A 22,569-nucleotide genomic window follows, 5' to 3' on the forward strand; every position below is an offset into this window, starting at 1 on the left:
GTCTCCGCTTTTAAATATGCTGTCTAGATTTGTCATAGTTTTTCTTCCAAGGAGCAAGTGTCTTTTAATTTCATGGCAGGAATCACTGTCCACAATGATTTTGGACAATGATTCTTTTCCAAGAAAAGAAAGTCTGTCAGTGTTCCATTTTTTCACCATCTATTTGCCATGAAGTGATGGGACCAGATGCCATGATCTTAAGTTTTTTGAACGCTGTTTTAAGCCAAATTTTTCACTCTCCTCTTTCACCTTCATCAAGAGGCTTTTTAGTTCCTCTTCACTTTCTGCCATAAGGGTGGTGTTATCTGCATATCTGAGGTTATTGATATTTTTCCCAGCAATCTTGCTTCGAGCTTGTGTTTCATCCAGCCCAGCATTTTGCATGATGTACTCTGCATATAAGTTAAATAAGCAGAGTGACAATATACAGCCTTGAGGTACTCCTTTCCCAATTTTGAACCAGTCCATTGTTTCACATCCAGTTCAGAATGCAAGTGGGGGTGGGAAAGGGATAACTTACAACTTGAACAGCAAAAGATGATGGAAGTCCAACAGAATTTACACATCAATGATAACTTTTATTTAAAAACAAATATTTGTATGTTTGTATGCATTGCAGCCCTTAAGGAAAAATAACAATTTAAAAAGCCCTTTTATTTGAAATTCATTGTAAATATATAATCTTAAACCATAAATTCATAGATTTTTGTTTCTTTAAATATGAAAGCTTTTTTTCTGTTCAGAGGCATCTGTGTCTTTGAATTATAGGAACTTCTTCACTGGTTATCTTGTAACTGAAGTGTGAGATTGAGTGACCACAAATACATGTGTTACTTAACACCACATGGTAATACTTCCATGTTATCAAAGCCCCTTGCAAAGCCTTGTCATGTGTCCCCCATTAAGAAGCCAGTGTTACATGCTACATTGTTCAGAGCTGAAGGCCAACCTGTAGAACAGAGAAGGCAAACTACACACCCTTGCCTCTTCTTGGCAACCTAAGGGAGACCAGACGTTTCGGTGAGGTCACACTGAAGCAGGTGGGGGAAGAAAGGCTAGTTGTTTTTCAGCTTCAAAATGATGTAAAGTTGACGCAAAAACAATTACCATGCCATAACATTCAAACAGAATTATGTCAAAACATAGTAATTATTAATGGGCTACAGGATGATGAGTACATTTTTCCTCAAAATGCTTTGTTTGTTGGTTTTTAACCAGAAAAACATCTCTTGCTTGCCAGTTGTTAGAAAGAAAAAAGCAAGAGAACAGTGAGTACAGGGGCAGTCAGATCTGGGAGGCTGAAGACAAAATAGAATTGAGGCTTGTTACGCAAGACAAAGAAGGAAGACTTGGTCAGGTTTTAAGATCGGGCCTCTGCGTGCCGGCGTCGGGGTTGCGAGAGCGGGGAGCCCAGCCCGGCGCAGTGGGGCGAGGGTGGCGGGTGAGCGGTGAGCCGGGCCGGCGAGGAGCGGCCGGAGGGATACAAGCGGCATCTGAAGAAAATTTACAGCAGTTCCAAGAGGAGCATATTGCTTCCATAAGAAGTCAGATGGAGCGCTCGCTTTGGCAGCACATATACTAAAATTGGAGCGATGCAGAGAAGATTAGCATGGCCCCTGCGCAAGGATGACACGCAAATTCGTGAAGCGTTCCATATTTTTAAAAAAAAAAAAGAAGTCAGATGGAACTCAGAATTAAAGACTTGGGATCTGAATTCGCCAAGATGAAGACTTTTCAAGATTCTAATAAAGCAGAGTTGGAAAAATATAAGCAACACTACCTAGAGGAACTAAAAGTTAGAAAGTCACTGGAAAAGAAACGCGACAAGACTAATGAGAGGCTGGCAGAGATCAGCACCAAACTTGAGGTGGAGAAACAGCAGAACAGATCTTTCCTCGGCACTCTTAGCAGCACGCCAGTCCTGGAGCCCTCTTCTGTTGGAAATTTCAGTCCTACTTCAGGGTTCATGCAAATCTTATTTCAAGAGCAAACATAGGGTTTACTACCTCAGTTCCACACCGTTCAAATGACAGCGTGGAGACTTACTTGACCAAGATGTGGCGGGAGTTGGACAGGAGTATAACTAGAGAACTAAGGAAAGGTGCTGTTGAATTTGTATCTGAATTCTCTGTTATTAGTCCTCTGTATTATCTACAGGCAGATCAAATCTATATCAGGACCTACCTGTGAGACATCAAAATAATATATACCAATTTTGAAGAAAAAATATATGATTTGAAAACTCAATAGTAAAAATTTCCCTACTGGACTGTTTCCATGAGATTTTAGTTGTTTCCCATTAAAAATGATGAGAAAATCTTTACTAAAGGGAAAAAAAAAAAAAGATCGGGCCTCCCTGCGGATGGCGGGTGTGAAGTCGGCCTCACCCGTGCTGGTTCTTCCCTGGTGCACGGACTGGTAGGCCGGGTAAAGACAAAGATGCCCTGTTGCTTTTATTCCACCTCAGTCCTCGCCCCTCATGAGGTAGCTGTTGTGGCTTTGAGGCGTTTCATCACAACTTCTTCATACTCCTTTTGTGTCAATAACCCTTCTGTTATGCTTTTACTTTCTTCAAATTTGGGCAACACAACTGCAATGTAGCCTTCAGTAGATGGCTAGAAGGGAAACAATATTTAATGCTGATGAATGATTAAAAAATCAGATAAAACGTACAGGATGGGCTCATACTTCCCCAGCCCCTTTTACCTTCTCTTGAAGAATAGATGGTTTATGGAGAATGTTTTCATTCACTTCCATCAACCGTCCTCTAACACAGCTAATTAAAAAAAAAAAAAAAAATTGTTTTGAAGAAAAATATCACCTCCTTTGTTTCTCCAAAGTTGTGGTTCAGAAGTAACTTACCTAGATATGGTATATTCTTCTCCGTCTGAGCAGTAAACCTTACACAAAGGTGCAAGTTCTGTGAGAAACTGTGCCCCCTGATAATAAAAGGGAAGAAAAATTAATTGATGAACATTTTCATTTTTCTTTGAGAGGCAGCCCTCAGTGTTACAATAGCATATATTCCTGGAATTCGTGTTTTAAGTAAAAATGAGTGAAGTACAGAAAAAAACATTCATTTCTTCACACATTTATATATCAGATGCTTGCTACGGGTCAGGTAACATCCTAAGCTTTTGGGGAAAAAGCAGTCAAAAACACATGTGATAATAGTTTAGTTACGTATTAAGAATATATTTTATCTTATACTTTATATTTAACTGTATATGAGGAAGCTCCATATACCCAAGTATAAAGATATCAAAAGGGATGGGAAATCTTATCAATAAACAATATAAAATCCAGTATTATAGCAAACAACAGCAATGTCATACAAAGTTAGTTTAAGATTCCCACTTATTTTTATATTAGAACTTTAATAGATAAAAGGACTTCATTAGGGTCAATCACTGAGGCTTTCTGAAGAGGGATCTTTTTTCTAATTTTAAAAAACTGCACTTTAAGGAAAATGTGGAAAACAGAAAAGTTTTAAGTAGCCGTTAAGAGTAATTTACTCCTTACCCTGTCTCTCACTTGTGAATACTACATTTTGACATTAATCTGTCTGAATGTCATGGCACGGTTTTAGTTTCACGTACTCCACTGTACAGATGTATCTGGGGAGGTTCTGACAAATACCTACAGGAAGGCTTATGGGAAACGGATGGAAGCATCTCATGTGTTGCTCTTTTCTTCCAGGAATTTTTACTGCAGTGAACATTTGAGGTCTAGATGCTGTTCTTTAGGGCCTCTTCACCACTCACAATATTAATTAGGCAGTATGCAGGTGTCAGCACCTTCCCTTCACTTCTCTTGCATGTGGTGATTTTGTTTCAAAATACTAGTCCGTGTGACTCCTCACTTTTGGGAGAAGCAGTTAGGGGTTCATCCTAGATGGTTTCTCTACCACTGGGGCTGTGTCAAAAAGAAGTGTTTTAACCCCTTGTTGTCACCTCCCTTAGGAGAATGAATGATGAGCAGTGCTGAGATCCAGTCAAAGTTTATCTACAGAGGGTTCCATATGCAGGTCCCTCTCTGTTCCTAGTAGTAACAAGGGTGTTACTGTTTTGGACAAAGATTTATCACAGGAACATCACAAGCACTAACTGTTACTTGTAGTTTGTAGACTTCAAAGAATGGTCCATACTTTTTAAAGTCCATTTTCTTCTTGAATGAGGGGGGAAAAAACCAATAATTAGAAGGCAGCTTATTAGAGGCCTTTAGGCCTAGTATAAACAAGGGTCTTATAGAACAGTGAGGGTAATTAGCAGAAACTCTTTGTATGAACTCAGTAAATGAAAATCACTGCAGATGGTGACTGCAGCCATGAAATAAAAAGACACTCCTTAGAAGAAAAGTTATGACCAACCTAGACAGCATATTAAAAAGCAGAGACATTACTTTGCCAACAAAGGTCCATCTAGTCAAGGCTATGGTTTTTCCAATAGTCATGTATGGATGTGAGAGTTGGACTATAAAGAAAGCTGAGCACTGAAGAATTGATGCTTTTGAACTGTGGTGTTGGAGAAGACTCTTGAGAGTCCCTTGGACTGCAAGGAGATCCAACCAGTCCATCCTAAAGCAATCAGTCCTGGGTGTTCATTGGAAGGACTGATGTTGAAGCTGAAACTCCAATACATCGGCCACCTGATGCGAAGAACTGACTCATTTGAAAAGACCCTGATGCTGGGCAAGATTGAGGGCAGGAGGAGAAGGGGACAACAGAGGATGAGATGGTTGGATGGCATCACCGACTCAATGGACATGAGTTTGAGTAAACTCCGGGAGATAGTGATAGACAGGGAGGCCTGGCGTGCTGTAGTCCATGGGGTCACAGAGAGTCAGATATGACTGAGCAATTGAACTGAACTGAACTGAACTGAACTGAAGTCATCCACTGAACTTTCCTATCCGGGGGCTTTGTATGATGGTATTGAATTGTCCTTGGTGTGATACCCTCCTTTAATATTAACAGTACTGGTCTTGCCTAGAGTTGTAGAGGATAGAGGTAACATTTTTCTATAACTGAACACTATTTGGAGGAACAAGGTATAGCTAGATGTGTACTAAACTGGCAATGATTTAGGAATGGGAAATGATATGAAGCAAATACTGTGTATTTTCTTAAGACTGATTTTTTTTCACTACTCCAGAACTTTTTTTTCTCTTTTAAATTCACATGTGAAAATATGTGACAAAAAAGCATTGATCACCTAGATTTTATAAAATCTGACATACTGGCTCAATAAAATTAGAAGGGACAATATATCTTCTTATACTGGTACTAGAGTTGTGTTTTCAAAGGCCCACTTTCTCCATCCTTTATCCTGGGGATGGTGGGGATGGTAGGGATGGTGGTATAGAACCTATATGACAGATAATATACCTTTTGAAATACCTTATCTTTTTGGCCTGAGAAATTTTTTTAGAGTTAAAAGTTAAAGATGATTCTTAAAATCATCTCTAACTGCCAGGGAAGTATGCTGAGTATATATTGCTGGTTATAAGACTGACTGGCTCTATCATTATTATGATAATAGAGGATTTAAGTAAAGAAATACAGGTACATACCCGCTTAAACTTCCCAGAGACTTTGTTCTGAAGTCTGCTACAGTTGGTACTGATTTGATAAGAAATGCTTTTAACTGTTTTTCCACTTTGAAGAACTGGATGAGATCCTGCTAACGTGATGACACATATTCTACAAGGAGCAAAAATTGACCCTGTATTATTGTATGGTACAATTCTTCCTCCTATAATATAGTATGCCTACTAGCACAAGAATAGCTGAGCTGACATTTGTTTACTCAACCTATCATTCCCTCCCCATTCCCCTGCACTTTTTCCCCCAGCTACTACTGGAGCTTAACTGAAGAATACAATAATAAAAATGGAGAAAATGGGATTGAATTTCCTTCCCCTAAAAGGGAAGAGTACCAAGGCATTTAGATAGCACTGAGGCACACCCATATGTACATCTGTGTTTCCACCCTGGCCCTCTCCATGGGCTCAGGCAATTTCATGGTTAGGCACAGGCTGGTTACTTGAGGTAGTAGCTGACTAAGGGTATGGTCCTCCATTTGGATGTCTGAGTAATCAAGTTTACTTGTTTAGTGTAAGCATTGAAAAACTCATTCTTAAAAAAAAAAAAAAAAGAAAAGAAAAACTTATTCTTGTCAACCAAATGCCTATTGTATATATAATACCATCTCAACACAGTGGAAGATAATCATTTAGTGAATATTCAATACAAGACCATACCAGGGCTACAATACCAGAAAAAAAACTTTTTTTGATAATTTAAAATTTCCAATTTGCTTACCGGTTAGAGTGCTGTAGTATACAGTGGTCTTCACAGGGTTTTCCTTTGACATCTAGAAGAAATCAATGAGTCTATGGCTCTTGACTCAGTATTTACTGCCACTGTGTGGTACTTTCTTTGGTTCATAAAGATAGTTGTGAAGACTAGATACATTATGTCACTGGTATTGCCTCATTACTCAAAAAGATACACCTAAAGGCTTCCTATAGAGAAGTTAAAGAAATCTGGACCAGATGGAATCATTCATTCAACGTCAAAGTGATGTTAATTCTTTGCTCCATCTTGTTTTATCCTCACTGTAAAATGATTACACTCGTCATTTCTATTAGGAAAAAAAATGGTTAGTGATGCATCTTTTTAATATGATATAGTAGCACATGTTTTCTTGGTCAGTTTTAATGAGTAACTCATCCTGGTTTGCCCAGGACTGTCCTGATGTTAGCACCGAAAGTCATGCATTCCAGGAAGTCCCTCAATCTAGGATAAACATGATGGTTGGTTACACAAAGTTTGGCCAGTGAGATACATGCTATTATAAAATATTTCAATATTGCATAAAATGATTACACCTATTATCCCTGAATGAATATAAACAAGGGTGTGGAGAAGGGTCCCCAATGATGCTCCCATCACTCTTATTTGAAGGTATACAAAGTTCTCCAATAGGATACCTACTTGTAAGTGTGTGTTAGTCGCTCAGTCGTGTCTGACTCTTTGTGACCCCATGGACTGTAGCTCACTAGGCTCTTCTGTCCATGGGATTTTCCAAGCAAGAATACTGGAGTTGGTTGCCATTCCCCTCTCCAGGGGATTTTCCCGACCCAGGGATCGAACCTGCGTTGTAGGCAGATTCTTTACCACTGAGCCACCAGGGAGTGGTGAAGTATAATAGATTCTGCTTTCTTGTTCTGTAACTCAGTTGTGTCCGCCTCTTTGCCACTCCATGGACTGCAGCACACCAGGCTTCCCTGTCCTTCACTATCTCTGGGTGTTTGCTCAAGCTCTTGTCCATTGAGTTGGTGATGCCATCCAACCACCTCATCCTGTCACCCGCCCCCCCCCCCCCTTCTGACCTCAATCTTTTCCAGCATCAGGGTCTTTTCCAATGAGCTGGCTCTTTACATCAGGTGGCCAAAGTATTGGAGCTTCAGCATCAGTCCTTCCAATGAACATTCGGAACTGATTTCCTTTAGGATTGGCTGGTTTGATTCTGCTGTCCAAGGGACTCTCAAGAGTCTTCTCCAGCACCACAGTTCGAAGCATCTGCTATCTAAATGCCTGTTTCTAACCCACCCTCTTTTCTCACTCCCTATGCCTCTACCTTAGTTTCGACCTGATTGTTTAAATCATTTTATGGAGCACTGAGTCCCTTAAAACCCTTTAGGTACTCAAGGAGATTGCAATCCAGTTCCAACCTCCCTCGGAGATCTCATCTTAGACTATCACCCCCAAGCAACGCACCCTCCCCAGGAATGCACCCTGCTGTTTTTCCACGTCTCTGCAAATACCCTTCCCTTGGCCTAGAGGGTAACAGAGATCCAGTTCCTTCTGCTGTGGGGAGAGTGCGCGTGGCTTATGATCTGTCATCACAGTGCCAGTGGGGCCCAGGAGAGACGAACATCATTCCCCCACTTACCCGCTTTGTACCAGCGAGTAAAGTAACGGTCCACAAGCGACGGCACCGCGGGCTCGGCAGCCAAGGGGGCCACAGGGTCCTCGGGCTCGGTAGTCATGGCGACATCCAAGGCTGCAAGCCCCGCCCTCCGGGACCTGGACACTTCCTCCGGCGGGCCCAGGAGTAGGTCGTCTTTCCGGCGTGTGGCCCGAGACACGCGGTGTGCGCAGGCGCGCAGCTCCTCCGTTTCCCGCAGGCTCCGCCTACCGACGCCAACCATTGAACTTTGGCATCTGACGTCAAAGCAGAGGTCAAATACAATCGGCTGGACAGGAAGACGTAGCGTAGGGGGCGGTGGCCAGCGCAGCTCCTCACGGTACTTCGCAGGGCACCGGAGAAGGCTGGCCACGCCCCCTCCTCCTCGTGACCTCATTCCCGCGCAGCTCGGCTGGCGTTGTGGTTGGGGTCGGTCGCTCGTCAGGGTGCCGCGCCTAGCCTCTCCGAGGCCCCGCTTCAGCCACTACCGGAGGGGGTCGGGCGGCACGGCGACCCAGTGCACGCCGCGCGAGCTCAAGAGAAGCGGACAGAGGCGAGTGCGCGACCCACGGTGGACGCACAGCTCTTTGGGGGGTCCTCGGAGTGCGGCGCAGGTGAGCGCTCAAGCGGCCTAGGTGGGGTAGGGGGCACAGAGACGGGCTCTGTCCTCCAGAGGGTGTCCGGATGAAGAGATTCCCCGAGCGCTCTGCCGCTGCCTGCTGCAGGCCCCGGAGTGAAGTGCGACGGGACCACCTCTGCCCTCGAGCCTTGAGTTGTGTGTCTGCCGACTTGCCACCTGCTGCACTCGCGGCCATCAGAGGGCTCCACGCGGCGTGGCAGGCGGGGAATACCTGCTGCTCCCCCAGCCGCACACTTTACCCACGCCCCGATTCCTTGCAGGGGCGGACAATACAGCTGAGCCAGTTAATGCACCAATTAAAGCCTAACAATGCACTTGAGAGAGAGCTGGTCGGAGAAGTTCAGATGATGTGTTGTGAGCCCCTTTTGGCACCTGCGACTTTTTCTTGGAAATGTCGTCACTGTGCTTCTCCATGTTATATGCTATCGTAGGTGGCCCTCTCCCCTGTTACCCTGTGACCTCTGTGGAGGCAGTGACCGTAGTCAGTTCTCGTCCAGAATTAGCACTTAGCAAGTGCTCAGGCAGTGTTTGATGTAGCCGATGGTAGGGTTACGTACTGTGTAAAGGATTCAAACCGTACATTGACAGGCAGGGCAGTAACCAGTGAATAGTTTATTATGAAAGTGTGGGCAAAAGGAAATCAAACAATGTTAGAACTTGAAGGACAGAGAAGGTAGAAATGCAATGTCCCCAGCGGGGAAACTAATTTGGTCAAGAATAGTAAGCCATTTAACAGGTTTGCAATTGAGAAATCCTAGCAGTAGGAGGTTGAAAATGTGAGTTTAGTGTTCAGTTTGGGGAAGGTCAGGGCTAAACATTTAGATCTAATAATAAGCATATTAATGATCTGTTTGGTACTTATAGTCATGGACCTGATAGTTAGGTAAGAGGTGAATGAATGAGGAGCAAGGGAAGAAAATAGAGGCATTGTCAGAATTGCAAAGAGGATCCAGGATTGATCTGTGGTGTGGTGAGATCTTTAGCACATTAGCGAGCTGAGAAAGGATGAATTGAGGGCAGGGAGGTTGGAGATTGCAGATGTAAAAAAAGGGGACTGATAAGCCCAGGTCCTGGGAAGTTTGGAGGGTTCTCCTTTCCTGGTCTTGAAAAGGAATAGGACACTTCTGAGAAGATAAAGGAATAAAGATAATGGGTGTGAAAATTTAGAGAAGTTCATTTTAAGTCTGGGAGGGTTGGGGAGAAGGGGGATGAATGATGAGCTGCCCTTGGCTGGTGATATTGAAAGCTCAGTGATCTGAAAACTCAGGTTGTTTGCTATGTCTAGTCAGGAAAGCAGAAAACACACTGTATTTCAACAGAATTTAATAGGGAGAAGTGGTTAAGTAGCTCCTGGAAGAACAAAAAGCAGAAAGGAGCAGTGAAATAACTAAAAAGTAAACTGATGGAAGAAGTTACAACACTTAGCTAGATCTGAGGATCAAAACAAGGGAAGCCATTGGGGTTATCATGACTTAACCTTAAAGGAGGGACATTGTAAAGCTGGTGTAGATTACTGCGGAATTCAGAGGAGGAGCTCCATGTTAGTAGATGTCAGGCACCTGGGGGGGCACCTGTCTGGTTAGTGCTGGTACCTCTGGGGTGGTTGTTACCAGGCTGGTCCTGGGAGTGCTAGAGACGGACCAAGGGCCCCTGGAAGGAGGAAGGTCCATTGCTGGGGCGACATTGACTGGAATAGCAAGGTTACAGGAAAAAGGGAGTCCTCAGTTCCTTGTGCCTTTACCTTCCAAATTATTATGCTGGGGTCCAGAGGTTATTGATGAATAGAATGCAGGTTTACAGAAAGACATTTTGATGATCTTATCATGGCAACAATAACAGCATAATTATTATTAGCTAAACTAGCTTGAAATACATCTCATCCTCTGTCTCCTGTTTTCATCTCTTGCTGTTCCTTGTTTACCCGCCTCTCGCCCAGACATTCTCTCATCTCAGATCTTCCTTTCAAACTATGTCAGTGGTCATCTTTGTGGTGTCTTTAGATGAAAGATACTGTAATTTCTATATACTTTGAAAAAACCCAAGCTTTCTATACAGGGTTAGATCTAGATTAAAAGTCTGCATGGTAGAATACAGGTTCAAATAATTCCCAGAAATTCTTAAATATATATGTCATGAAAGCTTACAAAACCATTGTCTGCCTTGATTGTGTTCCTCACTTCTACCATGTGGTCTTGCCTTCCTCTGAACTCACATTTTATGTTGCCTCATTCAAACTGCGCTTAATCTGCTATGTAGTATAAGAAATGACTTGTGTTTATTCTTTCGTTGTCATATGTACAAAATGCAAGATGAGAGAATTCACCTTGGATTAAGGTAACAATTATGCCAGTGTAGTCTGTGTAATTGTCACTCCTAACGTAAGTTATGGAGAAGGAAATGGCAACACACTCCAGTGTTCTTGCGTGGAGAATCCCAGGCACGGGGGAGTCTGGTGGGCTGCCGTCTGTGGGGTTGCACAGAGTCGGACATGACTGAAGTGACTTAGCAGCAGCAGCAGCAGCAACGTAAATTAGGGAATTCTACTTATAAACCTTAAAGGGATCTGGATATAAATATCTAGCATATAAGCTTTTTTTTTTCCCTCTTAGATAATGTTATGCATTAAAGCAAGTCTGATTTTGCCAAACCAAAGTATATTTCCTTTGATCATTCGTTTCGCAGCTTTTCTATTGCCCTGGTGAAAACCAGACCAGAAAAGTGGAGTTACGTGAAGTAGTGATATTAGGTTATCAAACCTCCAATTGGTGATGATCGTTTTGAAGGATCCTATTGTAATTTCGTAGTGTTTTTTCTCTCTGAGAGCCGTAAATGCTTTTCTTTATTTCAGTTTGATTTTAATTTTAACTTTTTAATTAAGATATAAAGCCAGTTTATAAATGTAGTTGGTGATATTAAAGTAATTGTATTTTCTTCACCTGCCAGTATGTATACATGTAGATTTTTATACAGTTTTGTAAATCTGTCAAGTTACAAAGATATCCTCATGTGCAAAAGTAACATGTTTTCTCATTCATTGTGTTCTTAGCTTCCTCACAGAATAACTGATGTTAAATCTTTTTTGAAGAAAAAACTCTGAAGTTGAGAATCTTGCCTCTTCCAAAGAGTGAGAATGTAAAATAGATTTCACAGCCTCACTTTGTAAACCCTAGATTTAAACAATTGGTTAGGTTGCTATCACTTATCTCTCTGTGGGTTCAGATTAAATCTTTTTTTTTTTCCTGGTTATTCTGACTTCTCTGCTCCCTGAATCATTTTGCTTGTACTGGAGGGTCATTTGTCGTTATAAAGCTGTTTCTATTTCTCAGATAAATTAAAGCTTCATTAAGGGTATTTGTACTTTTTTTTAGGCCTTGCTTCATCATGAGAAATCTAAAGTTACTTCGGAGCCTGGAGTTCAGGGATATTCAGGTTCAAGGGAAACCACAGTGCCTCTCTCTCCGAACCGAGCAGGGGACAGTGCTTATCGGCTCAGAACGTGGACTGGTAGAGGTAGACCCTGTCACGAGACAGGTAAGTTATTGATGGAAGTTATTTGGGTGGATTAAGGATATCTCCCCTTAATTATATTTTGCTACTAGTGTATTTTAGGTGATGATATTCTTAGTCCCTTTTCCCCAGACTCTGTAGATTTAGAAAATTGTACTTTTTAGCTTCATGTTTTATTGGATATCTCCAAAGAGACCAGGTTTTTGTTTTAAGTTTGCTTGGCAAAAGAAGCATATTAACTGTTTTCTTTGCTAAAGATGGTAGTGTTGTGATATTTCTCAAGTGAAAGTTTGGATTTTAATCTAGGAAAAAATTTTTGAAAGCTTTTGTATCATAAAAGAAACATTAAAAAAATGTTTTACTTCTAGAAATGTTATGAATTGTTCTTGAGAGTAGATTGACTTAATTTGCTTGTTTGTCTTGGTGAAAGGTGAAAAATGAAATTCCTTTGGTGGCAGAAGGCTTTCTCCCAGAGGATGGAAGTGGCTGCATCGTTGGTATTCAGGACTTGCTGGACCAGGAGTCTGTGTGTGTGGCCACAGCCTCTGGAGATGTCCTGCTTTGTAATCTCACCACACACCAGGTAAGTGAGGGAGACCAGGGAGGAAGAAATCTCAAGTATTCTCAAACGTCTTTTTTTGTATCATGTCAATAGTTTTTCATAGATGTTTAAAATATCAGGAGCCATAATATTTAGGCATTTTGCAAATTAGAGTCTTTGCATTTTATAGTTCTTTACAGAAAATTGTTGGCATGGTTTTAGCTGTGTTTCAGGATTCTTCTTAAACTCAGTTTTGTCTGTTGCGTTTATTAATTAGAACAATGAGAGCATTCCAGATAAGAACAAAACCTCAAACCTGGCCATTCTTGTGTGGTATGGCTCACCTCTTGCTAGAATCCGATGCTGAGTTGTAACCCTTATTTCTCAGCTTAGGAAGTCTTTGGGATGTTTAGATGGCTCATGTTTTCTCTTAAGAATGCTGAGTAGGCCTCTTTTTGATGACCACTGTAGAGTCCCTGAAGTACAGGTACTAAGGTGATACAGTTTCATTTTGTGCACATTTTATGAGTACCAGAGGAGATAGATTTCAACGACTTGCCTCCTTCTCTACTCTAGCATAAGGCTGAGTTTCTGAATTTCTTTACTCACCTTGATAGCTTTTTAAACTTCATTGATAACTCCCTTAGCTGTGATCTCTTTAATATTGATGTGTCACAAGAGTTACATTACTAATCATGGGATAATAATAACAGCTGGCATTTATTAAATGTTTACAGGGTGCCAGGCACTTTTTAAAGTATTTTTCATGCAAAATTACATGAATTTTGTAATTTTTCACTATAACCTTGTGAATTAGATTGTTGTTTTCTCATTCTTCAGAAAAGGAAATTGAGGCTAGGCCAAGGTCAAACAGCTTTCAGGTGAGATTTGAACCCTGGCAGTGTAAATCTGGTACCTTTGCTTTTAACGGTTCCACTTAGTACAGTGATAAATCTTCCTCTCAGTTCCTGGTGAGAAACGTCAAAGCCATCGAGTATAAATTGGTATTTCTCACATTTAAAAGGTGTGCTTTTGCTTGTAAAACATTTTGTAGAATTTTTTCCTAATTACTGAGCTCCTGTAATCTGCTGGTCTCCATCAGGTGGTGCTGATCCTCCCTATTTATGGCATCGCAGTGTCTGCAAGACAGAATCCATGTATTCCTTCTTGTGCCTTATCAGACGGTTCACTATCTATTTGCCAATTCCTTTTTAGCCTCACCTCCCACCCCCATCGTTCCTGTGTATGTGTATACCGTATGCTTTAGTGGCAGCTGATTTTTAACTGCTCTTTTTTATAATTCTGTGCCTTAACAGCACATTTTTTCCCCCAGTCTCTTCTTCCTAGCCCTGTTTTATCCTTTAAAGCACCTCCTCAGAGAGGCTTTCCTGAACTCACCTGGGCCGTTTGTCTTTCTTTGCTCTAATTCCCCACTTAATTCCTGGAGATCTCAGTTACAGCCCTCACCCCACTGTAGAGGCATCTTTTAGCTCCTTAATGGGAGGAATGGAGTGGCCGTTGTCACATCTAGTCCCCATGGTCTGTATCACGCCTGATCTCTTAATACCTGTTACTGAAAAAGTGTTTACTGCTTACTTTCACCTTGGGGTGTTTTGTTGTGAATTATTTTGATTACGGTCATAACAAACATTTGTCAAGGTGCTTATATTTTCATATTTCACTTAACATTTCAAAATGTCTCTCTCAGCTGGAATGTGTCGGGAGTGTAGCCAGTGGTATCTCTGTCATGAGTTGGAGTCCTGACCAAGAGCTGGTGCTGCTTGCCACAGGTAAGCATGTCACCGGTCCCTAACTTTATAAGACATGACTCCTAACAGCTCAAAGACTTAAATTTTAGGGTGCTTAGGTTTCAAAAAAACATTTCTTGAAACAATTGAGTTAAGTTTTACTTGTGAACACATTGTTTTAAAAAGTTGCTGCAAAGTCTGTAGTTATAGTTAAAAATGTCAGCAATATTTATTTTAATATCCTCTTAAGAGGAAGAGTTGCTGTATAAAATAAACTGATTCTGAAAACTGCTCTTCCAGTCCTTTTTTTTCCTATAAATCTTTTCGTTCCGGCTGAGATTCTGTAAACTAGCACCCTGGTGAGCTATACACTCAAAGAGGTATCTTGGTGACTCAACATTTGCAGTTAGTGGAGGAGGAAGGGCTATGTGCATTTTTATGTTAGCTTGACATAGCTGAGAATAAGTACCAGGTGACTTACCCAGTCAAAACTATTTTTTTTTTTTTTTAACGAGAGTCAGAACATTTTGAATGAATTCTGTCTTCCCTATTTTGATTACAAATTCTTCCACTTCAGCTCTGTATCTTGCAGTGCTGTAGATACTTACGGAATGGCAGGCTTGTTAAATGAGAACAAAATCATTCTTGTTTGTGCTCCTTCAAGGTCAGCAGACCCTAATTATGATGACAAAAGACTTTGAACCAATAATGGAACAGCAGATCCATCAGGATGATTTTGGTGAAAGTAAGTATAACTTTATTTGAAACATTTTGTGACTTTTCTTGCCGACTGATAGTCATAAGCCCAAAGAGCTGTGAAGCTTAAACCCTGACTTAATTAAGTGTCTGATAGCCCAGTTCCTTTAGTTCATTGCAGCTCTTAAAAGGCATATCTCTGGTGGCTCTTCAGGTCTGAGAGTTGGCTTTGTCAGTAACCTGGGAAATAAGAATCTGTGCTTATAGGTTGGGTTGTTATTGCCCAAACCCAGGATAGGCTTAGTCATGGGGTTTGATGAAAAGGACTATACTGGCTGGAATAAAGAGAGCATTTCTGATACACGGTTTGGGGGAAAAGACAAGAGAGGTGGGGTAGAGAGCTGACTTCTCTTCCTATTGATTAGACCTGAGTTGTCATGGGAACCATCAGATTGTTTTCTTGCTCAGATCTAGCTGAGGTGATACGGGCACTAGGCCATGGAAGTATTGAAGAGAAGAAGAGTGGAGATGCTTCTTGAGTCTAAGCAGCTCCGACCAACTTGAGGGTACCAGGTAGCTGGCTTGATTGAGGAGGGGAATGGGGGCAATGGTATTTTAACTTTTGCTGAGTTCTCACTTCATGTCGTCTTATTCAGCCAACTAAGAAATCATTTAGAAAATTGCTGCTCATTTTTTCATTCAAAAATAATTTGTTCAGAAATAATGTTTGAGTAGGTACTGTGAACCCAGCAGTGTGTTTGGTACTGTGGCTAAAACTGCTTTTCCCTTAAGGGATCCCGTTGGTTCAATAATAACAGAACATTGCAAGTATTAGGGTGACAGAAGGAGAGAAAAGGGGTCATGGGGAGGGAAGACTTCCCAGAGGAGGCCAACTTGAGCTGAGCTCTGGCTTATCTGGTGTTGAGTAGGTGAGGGTTGAGGATGGGGGAGTGGTCCAAGTAACTGAATCAGTTCTTTCCAAGGCAGGGATGTTTCATAGAAGCCTTTGACATGTCTTGGCTGGTTCAGGCAACTGTGAGTACTTCAGCATTGCCTAGTGAGAGGATGTGGATGTGGAATGAAATAAAAGGGAGAGATTTTGATTAAGTTTGATAGAGACGTTAGACAGTGAATTATAGGAGATCAGTCATGAAAGGTTTTGATGATACACAATTGATTGTTGGAAGAGACTGGAGACAGGGTGACCTGGTAGGAAGCTGCTACAGGAACCCAGGTGAGAGATGAAGGTGGGTGTGGGACTAGAAAAGGGGAAAAAATGCAGAAAAGTTTTGATTCTCAGTGAAGATAGGAATACAGTTTTTGGAATTATGAGAAACATTTTTGGAATATACATGCCTGGTTCCTCTTTTGCCCTAGCTAGTTTGAGAAATACCAGTTTAGAGAAGGAAATAAATAGGCTTTTGGTGTGTAAGGTGAAGGAGAAAGTTTAGTTGGACTGTAGCCGGAAACTCAGGTTGTGAAAATAAAGATGCCAGTATCTGAGAGGAAGGGTGGGGAAATGTGGTCTGTAAGAGGTGGATGGCGAGTTCTGTTTTGAATTTGTTGAAGGGCCATATGGGATCACCACGTGAAGCAGGTAAATTAGGAGCTGATGCTCAGCAGAAGCCAGAGCTGTGGACTGGGAGTCATTGACAGAAGCTACAGTTTTGCTAGCTCAGGGAGCAGGTATGGAGCTGGATCTAGGGTCCAGGGTGGGACTCTGGGGCATCCAGCTTTGAGGACAGTCATAGAGGTTGTCATAGAGGTAAGAAGCACACAGCTTTGCATGGGAAAGTGCTCTCTAGTTCATCCTGCCAACTTTTTCATAAGTCTGATGGAGTATATCAAAGGAGGAGGAGTCCAAGGCAGGGTCCTGGGTCTTAAAAATGTATTTGTCAGTACAAAAAGTCACTCTGAAGTGGTGAATAGATGTGGTTCTTCTAACCCTGGTGTCAAACTTGTTCTGTAAAGAGCTGGATAGTAATGATTTTCAGCTTTACAGGCCGTATGGTCTCTGTTGCAGCTATCTAACTCTGCTGACGTAGTAGGGAAGCACCTAGAGATAATACATAAAGAAATGGGTTTGGCTGTGCTCCGGTACAACTTTGTTTGTAATGATGCTGTAATGATTTGTAATGAGGCTGTAGTTCGCTGATTTCTGTGGTAGTCCCATCACTTATTATCTGATCCCCCACTGGGAAAGGTTTTTTGCTTCCCTCCAGACCCTTTACCTCTCTGTGGAAACTTTTGCGTAGAAACCCAGGGGCATGCACCAGGGTAGGCACTACTGTTTGCTTACAGCAGCATGGCATGCTCTGCGGTGTGATCCATACGATACTTGGATGTGCCCCCAGCAGAGCAGACTGGAAACAGTCGTGCCAACCCGTAATTCATAGAAATTATAAGCAGCCCTGCTTCAGCAGGGTCAGCATCAGTTGTAGGGAGGAAGTATTTGGATCCTGCTCTCAAGAACATCTCTGTCGTAGCTGTACATCTGGAGGATGCCAGATCCTACTTCCAGGAACAGAAGCGCTGCATCATTTCAGCAGTTTTGACTTTATGTTTTAGGTAGTAAGCTCAGCATTATGATTTAGAAAGAAGCCCAACTTGGAAGGCAGAAGCCCTGTGATCTAATTTTGGCCTCTGTCCCTGAGGGCGTCTCAGTCTCTGTCTCTGTGAGGAGTTGAATTCCATAATCCAAGATCTCCCTCACTAGCAAGAAGGTTGAATACATTTAGCAAATTGAACATTTAAAATTGGAATTTTATTCCCAGCTCTTAGTTCTTATGTTTTTGTTATCCATGAACATATCACATAGATTTTTCACGTTTCATTCTTCTTGTCAAGTGAGGTAGATTGCTGACTGTCATCAAGGTAATTTATATATGATGGCAGTAATGTTCCAAAATAAGAGTATTTCAGAGTCTTCAAAATCACTGAGCATATAATGTGAAACATAGGTTTTTAACATCTTGACTGCTGGTCAATTTATTGAGAGGTCTCAGGGGACCCAACTTCTTGAATCGGCTTTTATTTTATTTAACTTATTGTCTTGCATGTTCTCACTCAATTGTTCTCTAGGCAAGTTCATCACTGTTGGTTGGGGCAGGAAGGAGACGCAGTTCCATGGATCTGAAGGCAGGCAAGCAGCTTTTCAGATGCAAATGGTAAGGTTGGTCTGATGGATAAAGAACTTTGTTTGGAAAAAATAGAAGTTCTGCTACCCACCAGGAACTCTTGAGTGTCTAGATGTTACAGAAAGGGATCCAACAGCTTGCTGCTCTAAAGCCAATCAAGAGGCAGAGTTGGTGGAAAGGAAAGTTTGCTTTATTCCAGATGCTGACAACTGAGAGGGGAAGGGGGTGCACTCCTCTCCAAAGGCTGGCATTCCCTGCCCCCCAGCCCCACCCGAATGTCCACTGGGCAAGAGTTTTTATAGGCTGAGTGACAGAACTACATGCAGAAACAGTAAAGTCAACTCTGACAGTCACCTTGAAATTGGTCATGCGGTGGTCTGATCCATGTCATCTTGATTATTTTAAGTACAGTTAATCTTTAGTTCTAGGGTCAGTTTGTTCCCGTTTCTTTGAGGCCAGTTCTCAGAATTGCAGCAGCTTATGTCATGGCTACAATCCGGTCATCGTGTAGTTAACTTCTTTCACCCAGTGGGGGTTTTAGAATCTCTAAGATAGCTCACAGGATATGGCTCAGAAAATTAGCTATGGCCGTTGAGGAATTAAAGGTCCTTGACTGTGCTTAATGACTAAACTATTATTACTTAGTCTTGTTTGGCTGTTTTTCTTTGTTTCTTTGTTTTTCTCACCTCTCTGATTGAATTTATTGTTTAGCTGAAGTTTTTCCATGGACAGAAGGCAAGCTGAGGCCATGGTGGCGGGGGTGGGGTGGGGTGGGGGCAAGGACCACCATAGGGTCCTGCTCTGTTTCATAGGTAGAGGGTGGTCATGGACATAAGCTGTTTAGAGACATTAGGGAATGAGAAAGACCCTCTCTTTCTTTCATATTGCTAAGTTAGTTTGTCATTTTTTTTTTTCCACAAAGAGAATAATTATAACCAATATTTATTAAAAAAACAAATTCATTGCAGATAGAAATGAAACACTCTGTATCCCTTCCTGACATTCTTCCATTTCCTCCCTAGAAGGAGCTGCTCCCCTGTATTCATTGTTGAGAATTCACATGTATGATTTTATACTTTTCCTATATACGTTTATATTAGATTTTTTTTCTTTTCCTGATTTCTCTTCTTGGATGAAATTCTTATGTTTTCCTTCTTGATACATTTTGAAGATAGAGCCTATAGGATTTATTGATAATAGATCAGATGTGGGGTGAGAGAGAGATGAATTGAGGATCATCTCAGGATATGGGCCTTTTGTAGAATGGAATAAAATGGAAGCATTTTTGTCTGTACTACATGGGAAATTTGCGTGAGCTGACCTTCTAGAATAGATGAAAATCATACACTGCCTGCCATTTGCATTTCCCGTCCATGATTTCTTTCATGTAACTCATACTTTGTCTCAGCCCTTCACTGGAGGAAGTTTGCATTCTGTGCTGCAGGGCAGTGTCATTGAGAATAAACCTTGTTAGGCGGCTGTGTATTCCCTGCTCTGCTGATTGTAGCATTAGCGCCATTCTGACTTAGCTGTCCTGGAAGGTGATGCAGGCTGCCCAGGTGGTCATTGGTCCCCAGCCCAACAGAATTGGCTTCTGTCTTCAAGGCTTTCAGGACTAAGATGCAAGTGGCACTTGAAACCTTTCTTCCTTCTGTGCTGCGGAACGAGACGCTTATCCATGTTTTCATCATGGCTGCTGACTTATCTCCTCTAGCTGTTCCTTGCCCACCTTCCTCTCATCTTCTTCATTCTTCTGTGCACTGTTGCAAAGGTTACACAGTAAATAACATGCTGCTCTCTCAAATTGAGACAAACATTTATTTCCGTATATAGTTACCTGATAGATTCCTTTGTTTAATATTTTTAATATCTAGATCTGCAGCTCTTTCTCTGTTGCTGTGCTTAGAGGCCACTTTCTAATGCCCAGAGAAGGATTTTGTCTTGTTTTAGGTTGAGGATTTCTGGGTCTAAGGGCCCATCCAGAAGGGTTCCTGGGGGTTCTGTGAATCTCATTTTCTAAGTAGCTTAAACCTTACATAAAAGATTTAGCTTTAATAGCCTGAGACTGTTAGATTCTAGATCATATAAGGCCCCCAGTAATATCTGTGTTTTTCCCTCTCTTTAGCACGAGTCTGCTTTGCCCTGGGATGACCATAGACCACAAGTTACCTGGCGTGGCGATGGGCAGTTTTTTGCTGTGAGTGTTGTTTGTCCAGAAACAGGTATGGAAATAAGTTGCAGTTAAATAAAACTTTTAAAAAATCTTCCTTAGTTCAGGGAGTTTTTCTTCTTGTGCTCCGAGGGTTTACTTTCATTGCACGTGACCTAGCAATGTGCTGCTTTAGGTGCTAAATGCATAAAGAACTAAGCATTAGAAGAGTTCTTTGAGGCTGTTTGGTCCAGCCTCCTACATATTAGGTACAACTTTTTAGCAAGATTAATCTAGTTGGCTTTGTAAAACCTTGACAGTTTTTATTAACAAGGAAGACGTTTGGAAGTTCTGACTTGGCGGCATTTATCACAGTGCTCCAAGTTTTGTCATCGTCATTTCTTCCCCCTCTTTCTACTGCACAGGGGCTCGAAAGGTCAGAGTGTGGAGCCGGGAGTTCGCTTTACAGTCAACCAGTGAGCCCGTGGCGGGACTGGGACCTGCTCTGGCTTGGAAGTGAGTGGGAGAAGGAGTCTCGTAACTTCCTCCCCAGAGAGAACGAGGGTAGGGGTGGTGGTACCTATTGAATGTAGGCATTTATAAATCACAAGAGCATGATTACTTGTTCTCATTTGACTATAAGCCTGGATCTTTCTTAGTTTTCTGAAGTCTGAATGTGGTTTGAGTAGTAGATTCTGGGCTTCACAGACCTCATCATTGCAAAGCCCACACGTTTTGTTGCTGTAGGCAGGGCCTGTGGGAATCCACTGTGTAAAACAGAGGTGCTCAGAAGGGAAGTCGCAGTCTGCAAAGTTCGGAGGGGCAGTGGCGCTTTGGGGAAGACTAGGAAAGGGACTTCCATTCTCTGCACAAGCTCCCACACGAAGGGGACCTGTTCGCTGAAGAATGGGCAGGCTGCATTTGGGCCCAATTCACCTGTTGACTCGGTACTCTTTTGCAGGTCACACCTTCTTGTCATATGTGGCTGTCTTGATTATAGTTAGAAGAAATAGCTTCTGTCTCAGAAGCATCTGTTATAGGCAAAACCTAGGTCTCTAGGTTTTAAACATCTGTTTCCCACCATTGTTTGAGTGGCAGTTGGATGATAGTGGATGATAGAGAGATGTATTTAAATTAAAATTCTAGAGACAGATAAAAACAGGATGCAGTGATCAAGCTTTTTTCAGTAGATTGAGAAGTCTTTAAGACTGCTTACCTGAGCATTACTGAATACATGGAATATTACTGAAGACATATAATTGAAGGAGAAGTAGGTTGTGGCATTATTGGACATTATACTGGGAATGGTTTAAATAGTTTATTGGTATTTTTCGAAAGTCAGCCAAGTGCAGTCTAAATCTGATGCTTTGTGGGCAAATAGAATCTTTGTGTGGACAAATCAGGAAAAGGCACTGCCTCCTCTGGGTAGATTGAGTCCCACACTAGGGTGACTGCTTGCCAGGAAATACAGAATTTAAAACTTCCTTGGGTGGAGGCTTCTTATTTTTGCAGAAAAAAATTATTTCTTTGAATTTCATCTTGTTCTTCACCAGCTGGGTGAACTTTTGGATGTTCTGACACTCTGGGCTTTTGCTTTTAGGCCTTCAGGCAGTTTGATTGCATCTACGCAAGATAAACCCAATCAGCAGGATGTTGTGTTTTTTGAGAAAAATGGACTTATCCATGGACAGTTTACACTTCCTTTCTTCAAAGATGAGGTTAAGGTAGGTGCCTTAGTTCTTTCAGCATCAAATTTAGAGGACTGTCCACAGTTGTAGAGAAAGTTTATGTCTGATATAGGTGTGTAAACAGAAGCCCCGGAATAGTTAGTAACAAAAGCAGTGGCTTCCTATGACTGAATTTTTATTTTTTTAAAACAAAAGTTGTTTTTCTTAAGGAGGTTTTGCCGAGGAAAAAATGGCATTCTTTCCTCACACTAGATAAAACACAGAAAAGAAATAGAAATGCTAGTTTTTATTGTTTATTTTGACAAAAGCGTAATTCTTCCAGTGATAAAGATACTTGTCACTTATAACATTTAATCCTTAAGAAGGTTGTGTACCATTTGGATCTTTGTGGGATCAGAAACAAATCATGATTATTTTTAATTGTGTAAAAAAAATTAAATATAATAAAAATTGAGAGAAGAGTTTAATGAACTCCTGTGTGCCTATTACT

At 41.6% G+C, this 22,569-nt stretch overlaps 2 protein-coding genes and 1 non-coding gene across 3 annotated transcripts in view; 2 read left to right on the forward strand and 1 right to left on the reverse strand.

The window, feature by feature from the left end:
- The first annotated feature begins 1,554 nt into the window (after window positions 1-1,554).
- LOC133071517 (U6 spliceosomal RNA) lies at window positions 1,555-1,661 on the forward strand. The gene has a single exon (XR_009696460.1). It is a non-coding gene; the product is annotated as a U6 spliceosomal RNA (small nuclear RNA).
- Window positions 1,662-1,664: 3 nt separating this feature from the next.
- On the reverse strand, window positions 1,665-8,158 carry ABITRAM (actin binding transcription modulator). The gene is made up of 6 exons (XM_061163471.1): window positions 7,959-8,158; window positions 6,323-6,374; window positions 5,572-5,701; window positions 2,863-2,939; window positions 2,707-2,776; window positions 1,665-2,615 (listed from the first exon to the last, which is right to left on the reverse strand). The coding sequence occupies exons 1-6, from the start codon at window positions 8,053-8,055 to the stop codon at window positions 2,478-2,480; spliced, it is 564 nt and encodes a 187-aa protein (XP_061019454.1). The 5' UTR covers window positions 8,056-8,158; the 3' UTR covers window positions 1,665-2,477.
- Window positions 8,159-8,274: 116 nt separating this feature from the next.
- ELP1 (elongator acetyltransferase complex subunit 1) overlaps window positions 8,275-22,569 on the forward strand; it is a 56,932-nt gene continuing 42,637 nt past the window's right edge. Inside the window, exons 1-9 of the mRNA XM_061163472.1 lie at window positions 8,275-8,587; window positions 11,982-12,144; window positions 12,551-12,703; window positions 14,370-14,451; window positions 15,074-15,154; window positions 18,187-18,272; window positions 20,368-20,464; window positions 20,817-20,907; window positions 21,992-22,115. Of these exons, the coding sequence (XP_061019455.1) occupies window positions 11,995-12,144; window positions 12,551-12,703; window positions 14,370-14,451; window positions 15,074-15,154; window positions 18,187-18,272; window positions 20,368-20,464; window positions 20,817-20,907; window positions 21,992-22,115 (864 nt within the window). The 5' untranslated portion in view covers window positions 8,275-8,587; window positions 11,982-11,994. The remainder of the gene's footprint in view (window positions 8,588-11,981; window positions 12,145-12,550; window positions 12,704-14,369; window positions 14,452-15,073; window positions 15,155-18,186; window positions 18,273-20,367; window positions 20,465-20,816; window positions 20,908-21,991; window positions 22,116-22,569) is intronic.

The sequence above is a fragment of the Dama dama genome, chromosome 16 (assembly GCF_033118175.1).
Source record: "Dama dama isolate Ldn47 chromosome 16, ASM3311817v1, whole genome shotgun sequence".
Taxonomy (NCBI): domain Eukaryota; kingdom Metazoa; phylum Chordata; class Mammalia; order Artiodactyla; family Cervidae; genus Dama; species Dama dama.

Excerpts from the sequence above, each read along its gene's own strand:
- ABITRAM (XM_061163471.1), bottom strand. The coding sequence starts at position 8,055 with ATGACTACCGAGCCCGAGGACCCTGTGGCCCCCTTGGCTGCCGAGCCC. Across the intron at positions 6,375-7,958 it reads TACTCGCTGGTACAAAGCGG|ATGTCAAAGGAAAACCCTGT; the intron begins GTAAGTGGGGGA and ends GATTTCTTCTAG. Across the intron at positions 2,940-5,571 it reads TCTCTGGGAAGTTTAAGCGG|GGGGCACAGTTTCTCACAGA; the intron begins GTATGTACCTGT and ends TTTTATTATCAG.